This window comes from Carlito syrichta, unplaced genomic scaffold (genome assembly GCF_000164805.1).
Source record: "Carlito syrichta isolate Samal-C Ts95f unplaced genomic scaffold, Tarsius_syrichta-2.0.1 Scaffold288798, whole genome shotgun sequence".
NCBI lineage: Eukaryota > Metazoa > Chordata > Mammalia > Primates > Tarsiidae > Carlito > Carlito syrichta.
In genome coordinates, this window is record NW_007232894.1 from 64,126 (window position 1) to 82,730 (window position 18,605).

Consider the following 18,605-nt stretch of genomic DNA (forward strand, 5'->3'; position numbering starts at 1 on the left):
TAGGCATCGTACTAGACACAATGTATTAATTAGCTATCAATTATGTTCTGACGTGGGTATGATTAGTATTCTCTTTTTACAGATGGGAAAATCGAGTTAATAGGAGGTTAAGTAATGTCACCAATTAATAAGTGGTGGATCCTGAATTGAATTCCAGGTGTCCTTGACTTGAGAGTCTGAATGTGTGATTACTGAGTTATTGGGTCTTACAACCCTCTGGTCAATACCAGAGATGACTCAGGGAGAAAGAATAATGTTCAGAAAGCTTGGAAAACATGATTCTAAAGCAGGAGGAAGGGAAAACCAAGATTTGTGAATGGAAAAACTGGAGGGCAAGAGAAATGGGGGTGAGGGGAAGTAGTGGATAGAAAAGTTTAGAGGAGGACGTGCTGTGAGAGGGAACAAGAAGAAGAGACCAAGAACGTGCTCATGAAATCCCCATGCCTCCCCACCCAGGCTGCCTGCTCTGGGGAGAGAGTCTGGCCCATGTGATTTAAGTAAAATTCCTGAACCCAGCGGTTTAGCTTAAATAGGTTGCTCCCGAAGAAGCAACCAGAAAGGGCTTTGCAGTTCTTAAATGTGGAAATGGGCTAGCAAATTTAGCTGACCTGGAAACAAGGTAGGAGTAGAGTCCAAGAAAGAAGCCAAACTTACTGATGAACATGCGTTTTCTAGTAGCTACTTTGTGCAAGAACATTGTGCAAAGCCATAATCAGTCCATGCACCTATCTTTTGTTGATTCAATTAGAAATGTATATTAAGCATCTATCATATGAAAGAGGCTATTAAAAACAAGAGATTTCCATGTAAAATACAGTTTACATTTTAAGTGGTGTGTGCTTGTGTAGGGGCCAACACATTAACACAAGACAAGTGATGGCTGTAATACAGAGTATGGTAACAGAACTACCATAAAGGAAGACGCAGACAAGTCCAATACTGCCAGGGTTTCTAAAATGCAGGGGGCATTATTTAATTGGAGGACTGAGAAGGCTTCTTGGAGAGAGTGGGGTTGGAGATGGGCCTTGAAAGATAAGCAGGATCTTCGCAGCGGTAAAGGTGGGGCATGTGTTATATTTGAGAGGACTCAGAGTTGCTTTAAGATGAATTTACCCTTTGACTGTAGACAGGCTTTCACTAATGAGAGATATTTTTTCTCTTCCCATAGTGAAGAACTGGATAATCTCATCAAAATGAACAAAAGCTTAAAGAGGTAAGATTTCCAAATGTTTATTTTTTTGCTTTGTTAGTGAATTGCATATTGTGACTTCTTATGTCTTTTCAGTCTTTGAGCACGAGAATCCACACACCAATCTAGTCAAAAATATTCTATAAATCTTGAATTAAAAGCTTTCAGAAATCATCATTATCTCATCATGGTGATGAATGGTTATTAAATTCTAAAGACACTAGTAGTAAAGTGTCTTTGATTTTCATACCACATTTGTTTATTAAGGCACTTATGTAAATAACCACATTTCTCTTCTTAAAATATTAATTCACTAACATGTAAACAGAATTTGGTTTGATCACTGAATATTTTTAGTTTCACTATCACAAAAAACACTGTATTATGTTAGTTAGCATTATCTCCTTATTTTGAATCAAAAATAACTGCATAACTTGAAATACACTAAAAGTGGATCACGGAGGTTTGTGTTAGAGGTGTTACACTGGTAGCTAGCTGTCTGTTAACTTTCATAACAACCTACTAAGTGGTGACCAAAGAGAAGGGTAAAACACAGCAAACTGCATATGAATTAATTGATCTGAGGATCATGAGACTTTTTTTGTTTGTTTTGAGACAGGGTCTCGCTCTATTGCCCAGGCTGGAGGGCAGTGGCACAATTCCAGTTCACGGCAGGCTTGATCTTCCAGGCTCAGACAATCATTCCACCTCAGCCTCCTGAGTAGCTAAGACTACAGGCATGCACCATAACACCTGGCTAATTTTTGTATTTTTTTGTAGAGACAAGGTCTTGCTATATTGCCAGGCTGGTCTCGAACCTGGGCTCAAGCAATTGTCCCACCTTGGCATCTCAAAATCCTGGGATTACAGGTGTGGGCCACTGAATAGCCAAAATGTCTTTCATATCTTCTTTGACAATAATTATTACTTGAATTTGCTGCTTTTTGGTTTCCTCATTTGCAAAGAGAGGGCTTTTAGGTCAAGAGTTGTAGACTGCATGGCCCACCAAGGCCTGGCAGGTATGAGTGAGTGAACGGTGCTGACTATATAAAACAAAGGCAGTGAGGGAACTGGAGCAAAAAGGAGAGCAAATGCCCTGTCAGACACCCAGCTACATATCCACTCCACCTGAGGATGCCCTGAGCCCAGAGTTGTAGGAGTTCCTGAGAATCCTGGTTTCCATGTGCCATGGCTGCCTTGGTAAACACTGGCTCACCTTAAAAATCGAAACACTCCATGAACCCAAGCAGCACGTCTATGGCCCTATTGTGACTTGAAGATCCCCAGTTTATATCTTGTGTTTTATTTTCTCTAAGACCCACTACAATTAGAATTTTGTGTTTTTGAAAATACCTGTTTGGAATAAAGCCAATTTCAAAAATTGTGGCTCATCTTTCCCAACTAGCTTCTATTTCCTGTCTTACTTGTAAACTGGTGTATGTTCTTAAGAGTTAAGCATCTATTATTACCACTGATGAGGTTTTTTAATCAATACGTTTAAAGAAATCAAGGTCTTGATGGTCTCTTCAGAGCAAATCCAAAGACAGAGGAAACAGAGAAAAGGTAAGTGCATTTGTTTGTAATCTGAAAATGTTATCTCGCAGATTGCTTATCTTATTCCTTCAGACAGTAACTGCAAGGGGGTTGTATCCTCTGGCACGGAAATGTACTAGCAGATGGGGCGGTGCTCTCAGCATTGTACATCTAGTTCAGACATAATTCCCCAGAAGGATTTCTGTTCTTCTATTCAATAAGAGTAAATGAGCAACTCACGGAGACTGTTTATTGCATCTGACCTTTCAAGAAACAAGATTTCATTTCAATATATTGTCTTTTATTTGAATTCCTGTGTATTTTCAGAGCCAAAAGCCTTGAAAGTCTCATCTATGTGAATACCCGGACAGATAAAGATGGCAAAGGGTAAGGTTTTATTAAGACAGACCCCTTTATTGAGTCCTAGACTGTATGATCTTTTCTGGGGAGAGACCTCCTTCTCAGGAAAAGGGTCAGGCAGGCTGGTGGAACAGGCTTCAGAACAGGGTCTACAGATAGTGAGTATCTTGGTGCTGGCCACCAACACTGCCACCAATATCAATCTGGGTGACCTCTGTTTCCTCATCCCATAAAATGAAGGGTGTAATCTAGATGATCTCCAAGTTCCCCATTGTATCTAAAATGTAAAGAAATACATCTAGCTGTTTCAAGCAGTAGACAATAGGTTGGTTTATGAACTACATATATTTACTGTAAGACATTTAGGTACTGGGAGCATTGCCCCTCACCACTGAAGAATGTACTAAGGCACTATTCAGTGGGAATTTTGGTTGAGTCACTTCATATGTATATCTCTTCGCATCTGTTTGTAAATATCCTAGTATCAAAAGGCATGCTTTTATTTATTTTGTATCATAAAATGGGTAAATTAATATTTAGTAACTGAGCTGATAGCATTTAAGAGGTTAACTTATAGTTCTAGCTTGATGCTGACATGCTAGAAAATTGACTTACTTTATTGACATTATTTTTTCTTGTTGAAAGAAACCAGAGCCCTGACAGTTTCATTAAAGAAAATCCCAGACTAGTCAAGAATGACAAAGGGTAAGGATTTATGAGATCACTACTATTTTTTCCCTCCAGATTGGCTGTTTACTTTGTATTTGGTTAGCATTAAACTTGCCTTTCTAACATGAGAATGATTTCTATTGCCACAGTTATTTTTAAAAACCATTTATCTGTGCCAGTCTATGCCCAGAATGACATTCTAGCTTTCCAAGTCACTCTTGGCAGATGCATTCTCAACCCTCTCTGATGTAGAACACTTAACAAAGTCTATGTGGTATTATTGCTTATTAACAACATATTATAATAATGTAAACATGCCAACATACTACAGGCTATATTTTTTCAAATGTAGAATAGATGAAGGTAAAAAAACAGTACATGGCTGTATGAGCTTTGTAGGAATAGATGACATTTCAGATATCTTTTTAAATGGGTTAGGTGTAGTGGCTCACATCTGAAATTCCAGCACTCTGGGAGGCCATGATGAGAGAATTGCTGGAGACCAGGAGTTCAAGACAAGCTTGGGCAACATAGTGAGACCTCCTCTCTACAAAAAAAATAAAAATAAAAAAAATAAAAATAATAATAATAAATAAGTAATGGAGTTTGGGTTCCACAAAAGTGATGGATAATAGAAAAAGTAGAATGAGCATCACAAGTATATCATTTGTGGACTAGGAAAAAAGAAAAGAGAAGTGATTTGTAATTTGGAATAGCTTGATAACAACCAGGCTTTGATGCAGGAATAATTGATCGATGTGGTAGGAAAATAGTTCTAGTTAGTTTGCATTTTTCCCATCCTCTCTTCCTTCTTTCTTATATTGAAAGAACTTAAAATGTCAACAGTCTTATCATGGTCAAGTCAGAGACAGGAGGAATGGCAAAGTGTAACACCTGGAAACTTGAAAAATTTAGAGGAATTAGTTTTTGTGATTTCTAATACATTTTAGTCATTGATATATGAAAGTTTTATTCCATGTGGACCTTTTATATAAAGTTCTGAAGCCATAATAGAGTTATCTCAACTTTCCCAAGGTGACTAAAGAGACTTTCTTTACTTACTTATTGATTTTTTTTTAATTTTAGGGACAGGGCCTTGCTCTGTCACCCAGGACGGAGTGCAGTGATGCAATCATAGCTTACTGGAGTCACGAACTCCTGGGCTCAAACCATCCTCACACCTTGGTCTCCCAAAGTGCTGGGATTACAGACATGAACCACCATACCTGGCCCCAGACCCTTTAAACACATCCTTGAACATTTTAGGGGAAATAACTTGTCTAAATCCTGAAAATATTTAGACTTAAAATGTTGACAAATTGATTTCCATTCCTGATGTGAATATTTTTCATGCTTAAATAAGACAGTATCTCAATATATGTAGGAAAGTTCAACTCCAATCAACCCACTCTCAAGAAAGCAAACGTGGAGACCTGGTGAAACTTTAATGTTTCAATTGATTCAACCATAACTGAGTATTAGTTGGTTCCTGATATCAACCTGTCTTGTAAGCATTTGCATGATGAGTACAGCCAGTTGAATTAAATATTTCTAAGGACTTTGAATCCTTTAGGACTGATTGCATCTTGCTCCTGTTGTGGGAAACCTGTCGTCATTAGAAATTCTGGATATATCATTGAGTGGCTCTTGCCTCACTTTTTTTTCTCTCTTGCTCTATCTTTTCTTTTCCCCCCAATGTTATAAAGAACTCAAGGCCTTGGAAGTCTTATTAATCAAAGGACCAACCAAAAGGAGAAAAGGTAAGTAAATCTCCTACCTTGGTAGGATTCTCTTTTTTCAGGTGAGCTTTTTACACCTCGTCAGAATTGTGAGTGTCATGCTTTCCTTTGTACACATGAAGTCTTGCATGTTTAGACCCATCAGAGATAGTGAGGAAAAAGGAATATGATGAGTGTTGTTTCCTTCATGAGACTTTGTATTTGAGTTGCATTAAAGTAGGTGCAGGGAAACCTGCTACATAATCTCATATTCCATGCTATATGTTATATTATGTTATGCTATGCTATGTCATGTTATATCATGTTACAGTTGTAGGATGCAAGTAAGGATTTACTACACAAGTAAGCTGCATGCAGGTGAAGGTTGGGCTTCTGGCAGGCCCTCTCTCCCCTGATAGTGGACCAGGTACCCAATGTGTTGCCATGTGTTCCCTCCCTTGTCCCTCTCTCCCTGCTCTAGCAGTGTCCAGCATCTGCCAATTCCAACCTTGTGTTCATTTGACCAGTGATCAGGGATTGCTTATAAGTGAGAACACGTAGTATTCAGTTCTTTATTTCTTGATAGCTCACTTAGTATGATGGTCTCCAGCTGTATCATGGTTATGCAAAGGCCATGATTTTGTTCTTTATGGCCATTTTCCATTTTCATTATCCAGTCCACTTTTGATGGGCATCTGTGTTGGCTCCATGTTTTTGCTACTGTGAATAGTGCTGCAATAAACATACTTGTGCAGAGGCCTTTTCAGGAGAGCACATACTTGTTTATTCCATCTTTTCTCAAATAATTAATAGATGAGTCAGATTTTTATTTAAATTAAGAAATGTAAAGAACAAAATTGCAAAGAGAGAAGCATGCTGAGAAGCCTTTCTAAACTGATTTAGACTAGATAAAATCAAACACTATTGTGGAAATTAATAAGGATAAGCTAAGGATAATTGCATCAAAGATCTTTCTAGTCATTTGGTTGTGAAACATCTAACACCACACTCAGGGACATTCCTGTTTATACAGATTTCAGAACAAATGTATGTAACCTAACTGATATAAAGTTTTGGTGTTGTTTTCCAAAGAAACCAAGATCTCGAATCTGCTATCAAAGTGAATGCCAGGACTGATAACACCATCAGAGGGTGAGAACTGTTTGGATGTCTCTGAATATTGGTTATTCTCTTAGATTAATTTTGTGATCTTCTCAGTGATATTGCAGGCATCGCATCTTCAAATTTGTCTTTTCTTTTCTGTGTCCTATTCTATCTAAATTTACATTTACATATAGCCTAATAAAATTCTAAAGATTAATTAAACAATATTTCTGATAGGCAATTTTTATATTAAAAGTCAGTTTAATATCTGTATAATGCTTTTCTCCAAAAGCTTGATTTAATCAAGAATGTGGAAGGTGTGTGTATTTAATGTAATGGTATTTTGAAACTGATCTAAACTTTTTTTTTAAAAAGAGGTGAAAATCCTGCTAATGCTAGCAAAGTGAATCCCAAAGGAAATGGAAATACCACTGGGTAAGAATTACTAGTGTCTTTAATTCTGGTTTCAATCAGAAGATAAGATGATTTGACCTTTTAGCTTCATAATTTTATTAACATGAACTTGGACAATAAAGATGGGCCAGATTACCATCCCTTCTTGCCCTCAGTAAAACTGCTTATTTTTGAAGAATTGCCCCAATGTTTGATAGTAAATTGCCTTTTCTCCCAGACTTTGGACTTTGATTTGTTTTTAGGGATGAGTTACTGAATTGCGTTTCTTTGTGTCTAAAGAATGCCCAGTGTTGATAACATTTTCAAATTTTTAAAATGACAAAGATAGCCAAGAGTGAGCCCTGAGCTCTGGTAAATCAAATTCTCTAAGGACAGTGGTCTCAGGGAGCAGCCCAGGGGAATCTGGGCACATATCTCCTGTTCAGAGCTGTGTTGACCTGGCAGTGCTGCCCAACCACAGTGCTTCTGCCATCCCTACTGTTTATTTTGGATTCAGCTTATGCCCCTTTGGTATCACTCCATGCATTTTTAATAGGGTGCCATATGTCCCCTTGGGAAGGAAATAATTAATTTCCCTACCATGTGAGGTATTTTTTCTTGCCCTTTATTATTCACCATAATCTGTCTGAGTCAAATGATATTTTTAAAGGTTTGGGGCCTGGTGTAGTGGCTCATGCCTGTAATCCCAGCACTTGGGGAGGCTGAGGTAGGAAGATCACTCAAACCTGGGAGTTGGAGACCAGCTTGGCCACATAGCAAGACCTCATCTCTACAAAAATATAAAAATTAGCTGGCCATGGTGGCCCAGGCCTCTAGTCCCAGCTACTCAGGAGGCTGAGGCAGGAAGATAGCTTGAGTCCAGGAGTTGGAGGACGTGGTGAGCTGTGATTGTGCCAATGCACTCCGGCTTGGATGACAGAGTGAGACCTTGACTCAAAAAAAAAAAAAAATTTTCAATAAAGAAATCAATAATAAAAAAGTTTGGGCCAGGGAGATCATTGATTCATACAAAAGCATATATTATTCTTATTTTTAAAATATTGTTAAATTATTATTATTAAATTACTATACTTCACAATATTCTTACTAATTAAAACAGAGTAGGCAATTGTATCTGATTTGTTGAGTAGAAAGTTATATTCCTTCTGTATTCTGTATAGGACTTCATTTAACTTATGTTGCTTCAGTGCTGCCTGTTTGGAGTGTTCTAACCAGAGGTGTCTGAGGGCAAAGCTGATTTTGTTAAATAATAAGTTTCTTATATACTTGTGTATTCTGATACTAAAACAAAAGATCAAGTATCTCTTGATAACAAGTAAGTAGTCTTAAATCATCTTTATTTCAAGATGTAAGAGAAGAATTTCCATTTGCATTTAGAGCTTTATTTTTTTTTAAACTTTAAAGGTGTGGGGTATAATTCAGGGATAAGTATACAAATGTTCGTTATGCAGGTACCCTTGTTGATGAGGTGTGCCTCCCTCCCCCAGAGGAATCCCACTACTGCCAATCCATACCCCCTCCCGCAATTTCCTGCTACTGGCAATCCTTTTCTTATAGTATTAACAATAATGCATTTATAGCTTTAAATACTTACATTGATAAAGCAAAAATGTATGTTTACTATTTCTTAGTTTTCCCAACTATTATTAGAGTTTATTTTAACAACATTCATTAAAATTCATTTCTTTATTTAAAGAAAACAAGACCTCGATGGGCTTATTAAAGTGGATCTTGAAACAAATAAAAATATTAGGAGGTAAGACATTTAAAACTTTCTCCTCTTTACCCCTCTGGCTGGTATTTGTAAGTACATTAGAATTCAGAGTGCTTGTATTAGGAGAGTACATAGAAATTCAAGCCAAAACTGAAAAAAGCCCCGATATTTATTTCCCAAACACACTATATTAAGCAATTCTATACAATTGATGCACATAAGTCTCTTGCATTTTATTTCTTATATAAAGTTTGTTATCAAATAATTTTGAGAAATTAAATGGGAATTTTGCTGACCTTCTCTACTGAGCTTAATGATGTATTTCATGTGTGTGTGCATGTATCAGCAGTGTGTGTGTATGTATAAGTAGTGTGTGTTTAAGTCTATGTGTCTATATAAGAAATGTATTAGTAGTGTGTGTGTATGCATGTGTGTATATATATAAGTGGTGTGTGTATGTATGAGTATATAGATGTGTAGGCTGCGTACATGTGGTGTATTTGAGCGTAGCATGTGTATGCATACATAGACTGGTGGGTATTTAAAGATGAAGAGCTTAACAAAGTATACTTTGTTAAAAGTGTTCTCTTACCCATGAATCATCAAGTAAGTCTGGAGAGCTTATGTCCTCTTGCTTTTTATTGAACAAGCAGATGGAATGTTTTTGGAACTGAACTTGTTGGCATGTTACTGAAAACAGTGTACCAAATAATTCCATGTGGTTTCCCTTGAACTCCTTTCCATTCAGTTAACTTAGTACATGATATTATTTGTTGATTCTAAACCGTGTCATGGATGCCTGCAGGCCCAGTTGGCAAAGCAAGGGCTCAGCTAGCTGAAAAGCTGGTATACACACTGTCAAGCTGCCCTGTTTGTGGCAGTGTGTCATGGTTGGAGGCACAGCGACCCAGTGAATTTGAGGCTTGCAACAATCTCACAACCAATAGGCGGAGAAGAGAGACTCGATTTCTTTGGGTATCTGGGTGGTTTGAAGAGGTAGCCTAAGGTAGTGAATGTGAGCAGATAATCCCAAACACCTGGGTTCAAATTCCACCTCTGTCACTTGCTAACTGTGTCCCTGTGCCTCAATTTACTCATCTACAAAAGAGGGTTTACAATATTCTTATGCCTGGCATAGTAGATACAAATAATTTTTGCAATCATAAAGATTCAGGTTGAATTGTATTTTATTAATGATTTAGTGTTCAAATATCTAGTTTACTTTGACTTTCCAAGAAAAATCCATGTTTTTCTTTCTAATTTTTGTTAGAAAGAACATTTCAAGTTTTTACCTGTTGTTCTTCCTGTGTTGATGTGTATATGTGTGGGTATACCTATGCTCATGTGTGTATGCATGCACACAAATATTTGAGTGCATATGTGCATTCATAGGTGTGTGTGACTTTTTTGCTAATGACTTGCTATGGATGTATATGTCTATGTGAGTGCATGTGTATTTTTTAAATAAAAAAATAAAGTTCTATGTGCATTGCATGTGTGTACATTGTGCATGTGTGTGATTACACAATGTGCACAATGTTTGTTCATAAGTATATGTGTGTGCTTCTGTGTGTAGATGAGTGCATATGTCTATGGATGTGTGTGTACTTATGTGTAAGTGTACGTGCAGTGTGTGTATGTGTCTGCATTCGTATGTGTGTGCTTCCTGGGGGCTTTTAAGGATGGTAGTGGTCACTTCTTTTTTCTAAACATAATGAAGTTTTGTAGAACTTTTAACAACAAAGTCAGATCATGCTTCCTTCTTTATTAAAAGTTTTAGATGTTCTTCCATTTCAGGGAGAATCAAATTCTCACACACACCCATGGCCTTTTACTTTCTCTGTGAAGCCTAGCCTCATTGATCTTCCTCTGGTACAGGTTTTTTCCTGCCTAAGGCTTCTGCATGGGCTGTTTCCATTTCCTAGAATGCCCTATCCCCCAATTGTCATCCTCTCAAACAGGTCCTTTCTGATCACAGAATATAATTAAGTCACCACCCCTGCTCCTATCCCCAAACTACAGGCACAAGGCACTCTTTATTTCTTCATTATTTACATTGTTATTTGGAAGGGTTCATTCATTTATTTGTTTGCCTGCCTCTTCCCAAGTTACAATAGAAGCCTCGTGAAGTCTAATCCTGTCTGTATTGTTCACATCCATCCCAGCACTTGGGGCAGGGTCCAACCCGTCGCGGTCTTTCCAAAACTATTTGTGGCTTGAAAGAATGTATAAATACCCATAAATATACAGCATAAGCCATTGCTTTACACAGTTAAATTATTATATTATTTAATATGACTACATGAATTCGTAGATTACTATATTAATTAGACTACTCTTCTTTAATGACTTTATGAACTATGAAATTTAAAGACCCTTATACTGTTATGTGCTTTATTTAATATTAAGAGACCAAAGTCTTGAGATTATAATTAAAGCAAACTCCACAACCAACACAAAGAGAGGACTTATAATGCTTATTGTTCTGGTTTTTTTTTTAAATGAATATTAAATTCTGGAATTAGCATCCTGTGAATTTTTTTTTTCTTAGTCACTGGCATTCAAATCCTACATACTTCATTTAGGCAAAAATCAACAAGGGGTAATCTGGAGTAGCCTGTTTGTATCTGTAGGACTAATTGCTTTATTATTTGCATGACAAAGATCCAAATGTTTTATTGCCACTTTTAGTATGGATGTCACATTCTCAGACATCTGTATACAAGTAAAAAACTTGAGTCAACATCTGGTTGCTTCCAAAGATCCGTATCTTTGATGTTGTATAGACAAAACCTCAGAGATTTTTTGATATGATCTTAGCAGGGTCACAGTGTGTGGAGAAACAAGAGTGTAGAAGGACCTTCCTGTGGATGTTCTTTTCCTCATGCAGTATCCTCTGTAGATCAGGGCATCATTTGTTGGTGCTGCTGGTATGTGAAGAACACATGTAGATGCACTAAGAAAAGCAAAAGTCCACTAAGATCAGAAACAGATGTCTATTAAAGGGTAATGATACACTACTGAAGTGTTTTCAGGGTCTGCGAGGAGCTTTGTATTACAGTCGGTATTGCTTACATTTCAGAATGTTTCAGCACTCTAGAGGTTTTAATCTTCCTATTGTTTGTTGCCAAAACAGCTAGTCAAAATTTGTAGTTCTAACACACAGTTATAAGGACTAGAAGCAGATATCAGGTCGCATATCATGGATTTTTAAGACATTGGTTTATTAATCTTAATACTGTTTTGTGATAGAAAATCTACTGAGTGCCAATTTTACAAATATGAATTTTCCAAAATATGAATTTTCCAAAGTTGGTTTAAAAGTTCCATGTGTTGGAGGTTGATATTAAGAGGGTATGACTTCTGGAATGTTCCTGAGACAGAATGTAGACTGGTTTGCAAAAATGTTTTGTGCACTTGGCAAAGGCTAAAAACATAGCATGAAGTGCATAAAACTAGCGTCCTAGTGCACTGGTTGCAAGTGGTCAAATGGCTGTAAGATAAAAATATTGTCTAGACTCAATGAGTTTCAGAGATGTATAAATCTCAACATACTTTTGCACTGTCACCTTTAACAACATTCAGTTAACAACAGCATGATCTCCAATGAGTGTTTGTACTATTTCTGAATTTTATTTTATTTATTTATTTATTGTAGAGATGAGGTCTCGCTGCCCAGGCGGGTCTCGAACCCACGGGCTCAGGCAATCCACTCACCTCAGCCTCCCAAAGGGGGATTACAGGCTGAGCCACTGAGCCCTGCTTATTTCTGAATTTTAATCGATCATTTTATTTACTTGTTACCCATCTACCATTAACCTCACCATTTCTTCCATGTTTTAAAGGGGACAGAGCCTTGACAATCTCATCAAAGTGACCCCTGAAGTAAACAGAAGTAACCAAGGGTGAGGATTATGTCTTATCTCTTTCCCTTCCCCTATCCCATGAATTTGTGGCACTCCTAAGAGATGTGTTGAAAACCTTTGGATTGGGATCAGGAAGTCTGACTCCATTACTTACCAACTGAGTATCATTGAGCAAGTCCCTTGAACACTGAACTGCAGTACCTTTAGTTATAAGATGAGGATTGTAATGTTTGTTCTATTTTTGTCACTTGATGTTTGTAAGGATCGAGTAGAATAATGGAATAAAAAATTTGTTTAAAACAAAAAGTGTTATGGATAGAAATGATCAACAAAACATGGTTTAGATATAACTGTAGCATTAGCTGAAATGCTTAGGGGAACCAAATGATAGTTATTGGTTAATTATTACATTGTTCATAAACCCATTATTTTTTAAAAAGTTAATCTTGCCCTAATTTTATGATTCTGTTTTGAGGATAAATGGGAAACTAAGTCAGGATACCAATTATTTAAATAAAAGTCAAAAATTTTATTCTCTTGAATTAAGGGCATAGACTGGTATTTATTTTTCTGAAAACTTAATAGTAAAATTCATCTTGAGCATATATATCTTTTATATCAAAGCAGTCAATTAATTTTATTCCATTTTTATTTATCATGTTTGTGTTTGTTTTGTCTGAAGTGCCAAAGACCTTAATAACCTCATCAAAGACAATCCAAGAACAGGAAAAAGTATGCAAGGGTAAGGTCTAATAAGCTCTTCTTTTTCTTTTCATAGAAACCAGTGCTTAAAAGTATAATTAAATTGTCATTTCAGCTGACTGATGCTGAACCCAATGATCCTTTCAGAAAAATCATGTAACCCTGACTACCTCACATCTGAAATGTTGCAAATTTTAGTTTCTGATACAATGAAGCTACCCTTTGATTAATTAGGCACACAGTTGTTTTCCCAGGATGGATGAAACATTTTTATTCATTCATTTATTTTCTTAAGCAGAACCACAGTGGAGGGGAACCAAAACTAGGCTGGAACTCAAAGATGAGGTCTAGGCCTGGCTTTGCCCCACTTAACTGTGTGATATCGAACTAGTCACTTCTGTTTGGGCTTCAGTTTTCTCTTCCTCAGGCTGAGGAAGTTGGATCAGGTGTTCTCCAGACATTTCCAAGGCTAAGTCACTTACCAAATTTAAGTAAGATGGTTGGTGTTGTGGAGCTAGATTACGTAGCTTTAAATGCCAGTCCTGCCACTACTAGCCACATGGGAAAATTACATAATCTCTGTGTCTCAGTTTTTCCATCTATGAAATTGGGATGATAATGCTTCATATGCCAAAGGAAGAATTCCTATGTCTCACACCAGAGGATTGGTGTGAGCATTAAATTAGATAAATTGTGTAAATCACTTGGAGTAGTGCCTGGGATACAAACAATTTTCTAAAAACACTCATTATTATTTTTTATTTTTATGCAGTTCTAATTAAGTCCCTATATGTATATTTATAATCAACACTGAAAAACCCTAGCCCTGAGATGACCTTTGTTTTAATAAATATTTTATAATAGAAAGTGTTTCTCAGTTTCAACCAATACGTGCAACCACTTGATGTAAATCTACCACTGATCTGGTCATTTTTTTCATGTTTTCAAGGGTCCAAGGTCTTGACACCCTCATCAAGGTGACTCCTAAAATGGACAGAACTAATCAAGGGTAAGGTTTATGGAACTCAGAATTCTGTCTCTCTCTCTCTTTTTTTCTATTCAACTTTTAAAACTATGACAAATTGCATTGTCCCACCACAGAGACAATCAGTAATGGGACTCAAAATCAGTAGCTCCTGTATTAGAAACCTGGAGTCCAAGCCTTTGCCCACTCCTTGGCCATGGGAAAGAAATTCCTTGAAATGCAGGATAATCTTTCGCCAGTATGAGATTTGTGTTCCATGCCTGGAATTACCTTAAAGGGAATGGGGCTTCTCCATGGGACAAAATATCTCACCAAAACAATTTCCTAGAGCTGAACAGCCTATAAAAAGGTCTTCATGTGATAAAAAGTTCTCTTTCTTCCTCCAGAATGTATTCCCTCTCATATTGTCTATCACCCAAACAATTCCTAAAGTTGGGAGGTCATTTTTAAAAAGTATACTCAGTTCACTGAAATAATAAAGAATATAGAGAATGACATTTGTCCTTTAGAGAGAATTTTCTCTAAGGTGTAACCTGTTGAGTACATAGACATCACAAAACCATCAATCTATAAACACATGCTGTTATGCAAGTTTGAACATGAGTTATATATAAAAGATACCAAGATTTATATCCTTTTTCTAATAGATTTTCTATCTTACTTTGCATATAACACTCTTTTTTTATAGTATGTGGCTATCAAACAGAGCTTAGACTAGATCAGAGGTCAGCAACTTTTTCTTAAAGGGCTAAATAGTGAATAGTTCTGGTTTGGGGGGCCAAAACTGTATCTGTTTTAACTAGTCAATTGTACCAGCAATGAAAAAGCAGCCATAAATAAGACCTTGTAAATGAATGGGTTTGGTCATATTCCATTAAAACTTTCAGCAGGCTGAATTTAGCTTGAGAGCTGTAGTTTGCTGACTCCTAGACTACATTGTATTTTGTTTGGGCAGAAGAGGGTCAACTCTGAATATAGTTGAGATGACTTCTGAAATACAGCCTGCTGCACCACCCCTCACCCCACCGGTCCCCTCTTTAGCATCTATTTTTTTCATTTACCTTGTGGTTAAACTGAAGATTCTATCACTCTTTTATCTGAATAATTAGTGCTACATTGTCTTTGGATTTTTCTTACCAAATAAGTATACAACTTTATTGTCACTGTTTGAGGGTCAGACACTGAATCCAGAGACCCTGTAATACTTCATATTACAGATGAAGATTCAGTGAAAGACAGTTGCTGTTTGTTCCTCTCCCAAGATGACTTTAGTTTCTAAAGATGAAGATGCCCTTAATCCTATGACCTTTCTTGTACAGTGTTTGAGCCTCTATTTAGTAGTCACAGGCCACCATGTATTGCTTTTTGTTGTGTGTCCATTTTTTCCACTTGGTAATAAGATTTTTGAGTGTAAAGAACATTTACTAACTGTGTAGTCTTGGACAGATTGTTTAACCTCCTTTAAGTCTCAGTTTTTAAAAATATGTAAAGTCAGGATTGTAAGAGTTAATTTATGAGTTACTGTAAAAATATTTAACTTAAAATAAAAGCATGCTTGTAAAGCCCTTAGTGCTTAAGTACTTTTTATACTTTATCTATTGCTATTATTATTACTGTAACAATTTTTCTTCATCATTAAATCCACCCAACATCACTCAATTCAAAGAAGATACCAAAAAAAAAAAAAAAATTATTCTGTTAGTTTGAATCTTGCAAAATTGCTGACATTCAACTATTTTTGATCCACCATATGACAGTTTCCTATAGTTCAAAATAATAGAATACAACAATTTTCATGGAAGGTTATTACATGATAAAATGAGCCTATAGATTTCGTCCCAAAGGGTAGTTAAGAGATATAAGCCTTTCCAGTCTTACTCTCCTCAGGAAATAGAATTATTATCCAATAATAAAATATATCAAATTAGGTTTCTTATTCAGGTCTTTTGATGAATAAGATGGTATTATTACTGTGATGATATCCATATCTCTTTAAAGCTAGCAATGTCTATTTCAGTGTTTAGAATAAAACTTAATCTGAAATCTTGCTTTCTCTAATTTAGTTTTGTGTGATTCTGAAGTTATTTAACTAATATCTTGGAGTAGTATCAATATTACATATTCACATTGTGTTTTACCTGCATAATTTCAAATCAAAAATTAATTCTTTTTTCTTTTTTTATTATTATTACAAAGATGTGGGGTACAATTCAGGGTTAGGTATACAAACATTCATTATGCAGGTACCCTTGTTAATGAGGTATGTCCCTTCCTCCCCTAACAATTTCTCTCAACTGCCAATCCCACTCCCCAACCCCCGACAGTTTCCCACTACTGCCAGTCCCTTTCGTATAGTATTATAATTGTTCAAGGTCCACTTATGAGTGAGAACATGTGTACTCTGTTCTTTGTTTCTAGCAGAAAATAATTTTTTTAAAAAAAGTCTCAGTTTTCATTTGTTTGTTTTGGAGGAGGGAGAATAAGGAGTATATAGAAGTAATTTTATATTTTTCTTTTGCTCATTATAACCTGCAAAAATATTCTAAATGCTCTAATTCTACTATATATATATATATATATATATAATATGGAAAACAATGAGTTTAGGAGTAATTCTGCTTTGGGCTAATCTGAGAGAAACAAGAATAATACTCATTTAAATTCTCACCATACAAAGGTATGTAAGAAATAAATGGAGAGTAGCCACTTGTTTTTACATAGTGCCAACAATTCAAGTGACAATGAAGTTTTAAATGAGCAACAATCTTAATATTAAGATTGAAAAATGCATACATTATTGACTTTAATTTACTTTGTCAGTTGTTGAAACTTACAACATTTTTTTTAGAAAACAAGACATGGACAATCTTACCAAAGTGATGCCCTCAGCAAACAAAAGGTAAATTTATTAAGATTATTGAAAATTCTTAAGCAAGACTCCAATTTATGCCAGAAAATAAGATTATTTCTTTGGCTAAGGACATTTGGAAGGGGGACATGAAATAAACAAGAAAAGTTTGTTAATTTATAATAATACTGGATAGGTTTTTTCTTTTATTGTTGTACCCATTTATTTCATTATAATACTATTGAAAATGAAATATTAAAGCCAATACTGTATAATTACTACTCCTGAAATTCCTTTTGAAACAATAATACTGTAATTAGATTCCAATAGCAAATTTGTAGTTAATAAATTATAAGTTCATAAAACTGAATAATATTGAAAATATTGGCTTTCTACTGTCTCACAAGCCCAAGGATTAATATTTAAATGACTTATGAGAAAATTGTTGACATAACATTCTTATACTTGATTAGAATATTTTGCATAACATTGAATTTACTTCTGTTATGGAGAAATTAAGATTCACTACATACTGGAGCAAAAGTTAATGAAAACATGGCAGAGAAACTCTGAGCTATCTCTCATAGAATTTTTGTGAAGGTAATGTTGGTGAAAAGCAGGGTGCAGATGTAAGGGATTTTTATGACCAAAAGAGAGGGGCAGGATATTAAGAAGAAGGCGTTTGGAGTTTAGAGTACACTTGTAGTGTGAATTTTGGTTCACCCAAAACCACCACTTGGGTATCTGGCTTCAGGGAGTGTCTTAATCCCTCTAAAACTCAATTTCTTTATAAAGGACAGATGATAACCTCAACCTCAATGAGTTGTTTTGAGGATTAAAAAATGGTAACTAATGTCTATGAAGTAGAAACTCCAAAAACTTACTACTTTTTATACTAGGTTCCTATTGAATGATTTACATGTGTCCAAAAAAAATACTAGTATGAAGTTTGCTGGTTTCCAGTTGAATTTGACATTTTTATTTTGTTTTAGCAGTGAACAAAGTTTCGATGAACATATTAATATAAACCCCAAAGCTATCGGGTAAGCGAAGGATGTTATTTATTTATTTTATTTCTCTTTAAATGCAACGTGGCTATAAATGACTTATAATCATTCTATGGGAAAATTGAACATAGATCTTGAAATGTCATCACAGTTGGAAACCTAGACATGTAACTATTTGTTAGAGCAAGAAAGGGAGGCAGTTGAAAACAGTGTGTGGTGGTGCCTTGACTTCCCAGCCTTGAGTAGAGACGGTGGAAGGGAGAGATTGAAGTGGATGGGTAGAAGCATAGCTGTTCTATAAGCTGCTTATGTGACTTGTTTTGTTGGTATGGTGTTGTCATTAATATCTTTGTCTCCGGAATTGATTTAAATTTATTCAAGATAGTTAATTAAAAAAACCTAAAGACTTCATTAGACTCATCATTAGCAATATCACTTACTTCGTTTTAGAAGAATGTTTTCTAGTAGTAAGTGGAAATTGTGTGAGGTTCATTGT

The 18,605-nt window shown here is 35.9% G+C and overlaps 1 protein-coding gene across 1 annotated transcript in view; it reads left to right on the forward strand.

Annotated features, from left to right (window-relative positions):
* The window catches only part of SCEL (sciellin), a 96,568-nt gene that overhangs the window by 49,906 nt on the left and 28,057 nt on the right, over positions 1-18,605 (forward strand). Inside the window, exons 12-23 of the mRNA XM_008053881.2 lie at positions 1,169-1,213; positions 2,693-2,752; positions 3,050-3,109; positions 3,728-3,787; positions 6,562-6,621; positions 6,949-7,008; positions 8,684-8,743; positions 12,547-12,606; positions 13,250-13,309; positions 14,219-14,278; positions 17,103-17,153; positions 18,095-18,145. Coding sequence (XP_008052072.1) covers positions 1,169-1,213; positions 2,693-2,752; positions 3,050-3,109; positions 3,728-3,787; positions 6,562-6,621; positions 6,949-7,008; positions 8,684-8,743; positions 12,547-12,606; positions 13,250-13,309; positions 14,219-14,278; positions 17,103-17,153; positions 18,095-18,145 — 687 coding nt within the window. The remainder of the gene's footprint in view (positions 1-1,168; positions 1,214-2,692; positions 2,753-3,049; positions 3,110-3,727; positions 3,788-6,561; positions 6,622-6,948; positions 7,009-8,683; positions 8,744-12,546; positions 12,607-13,249; positions 13,310-14,218; positions 14,279-17,102; positions 17,154-18,094; positions 18,146-18,605) is intronic.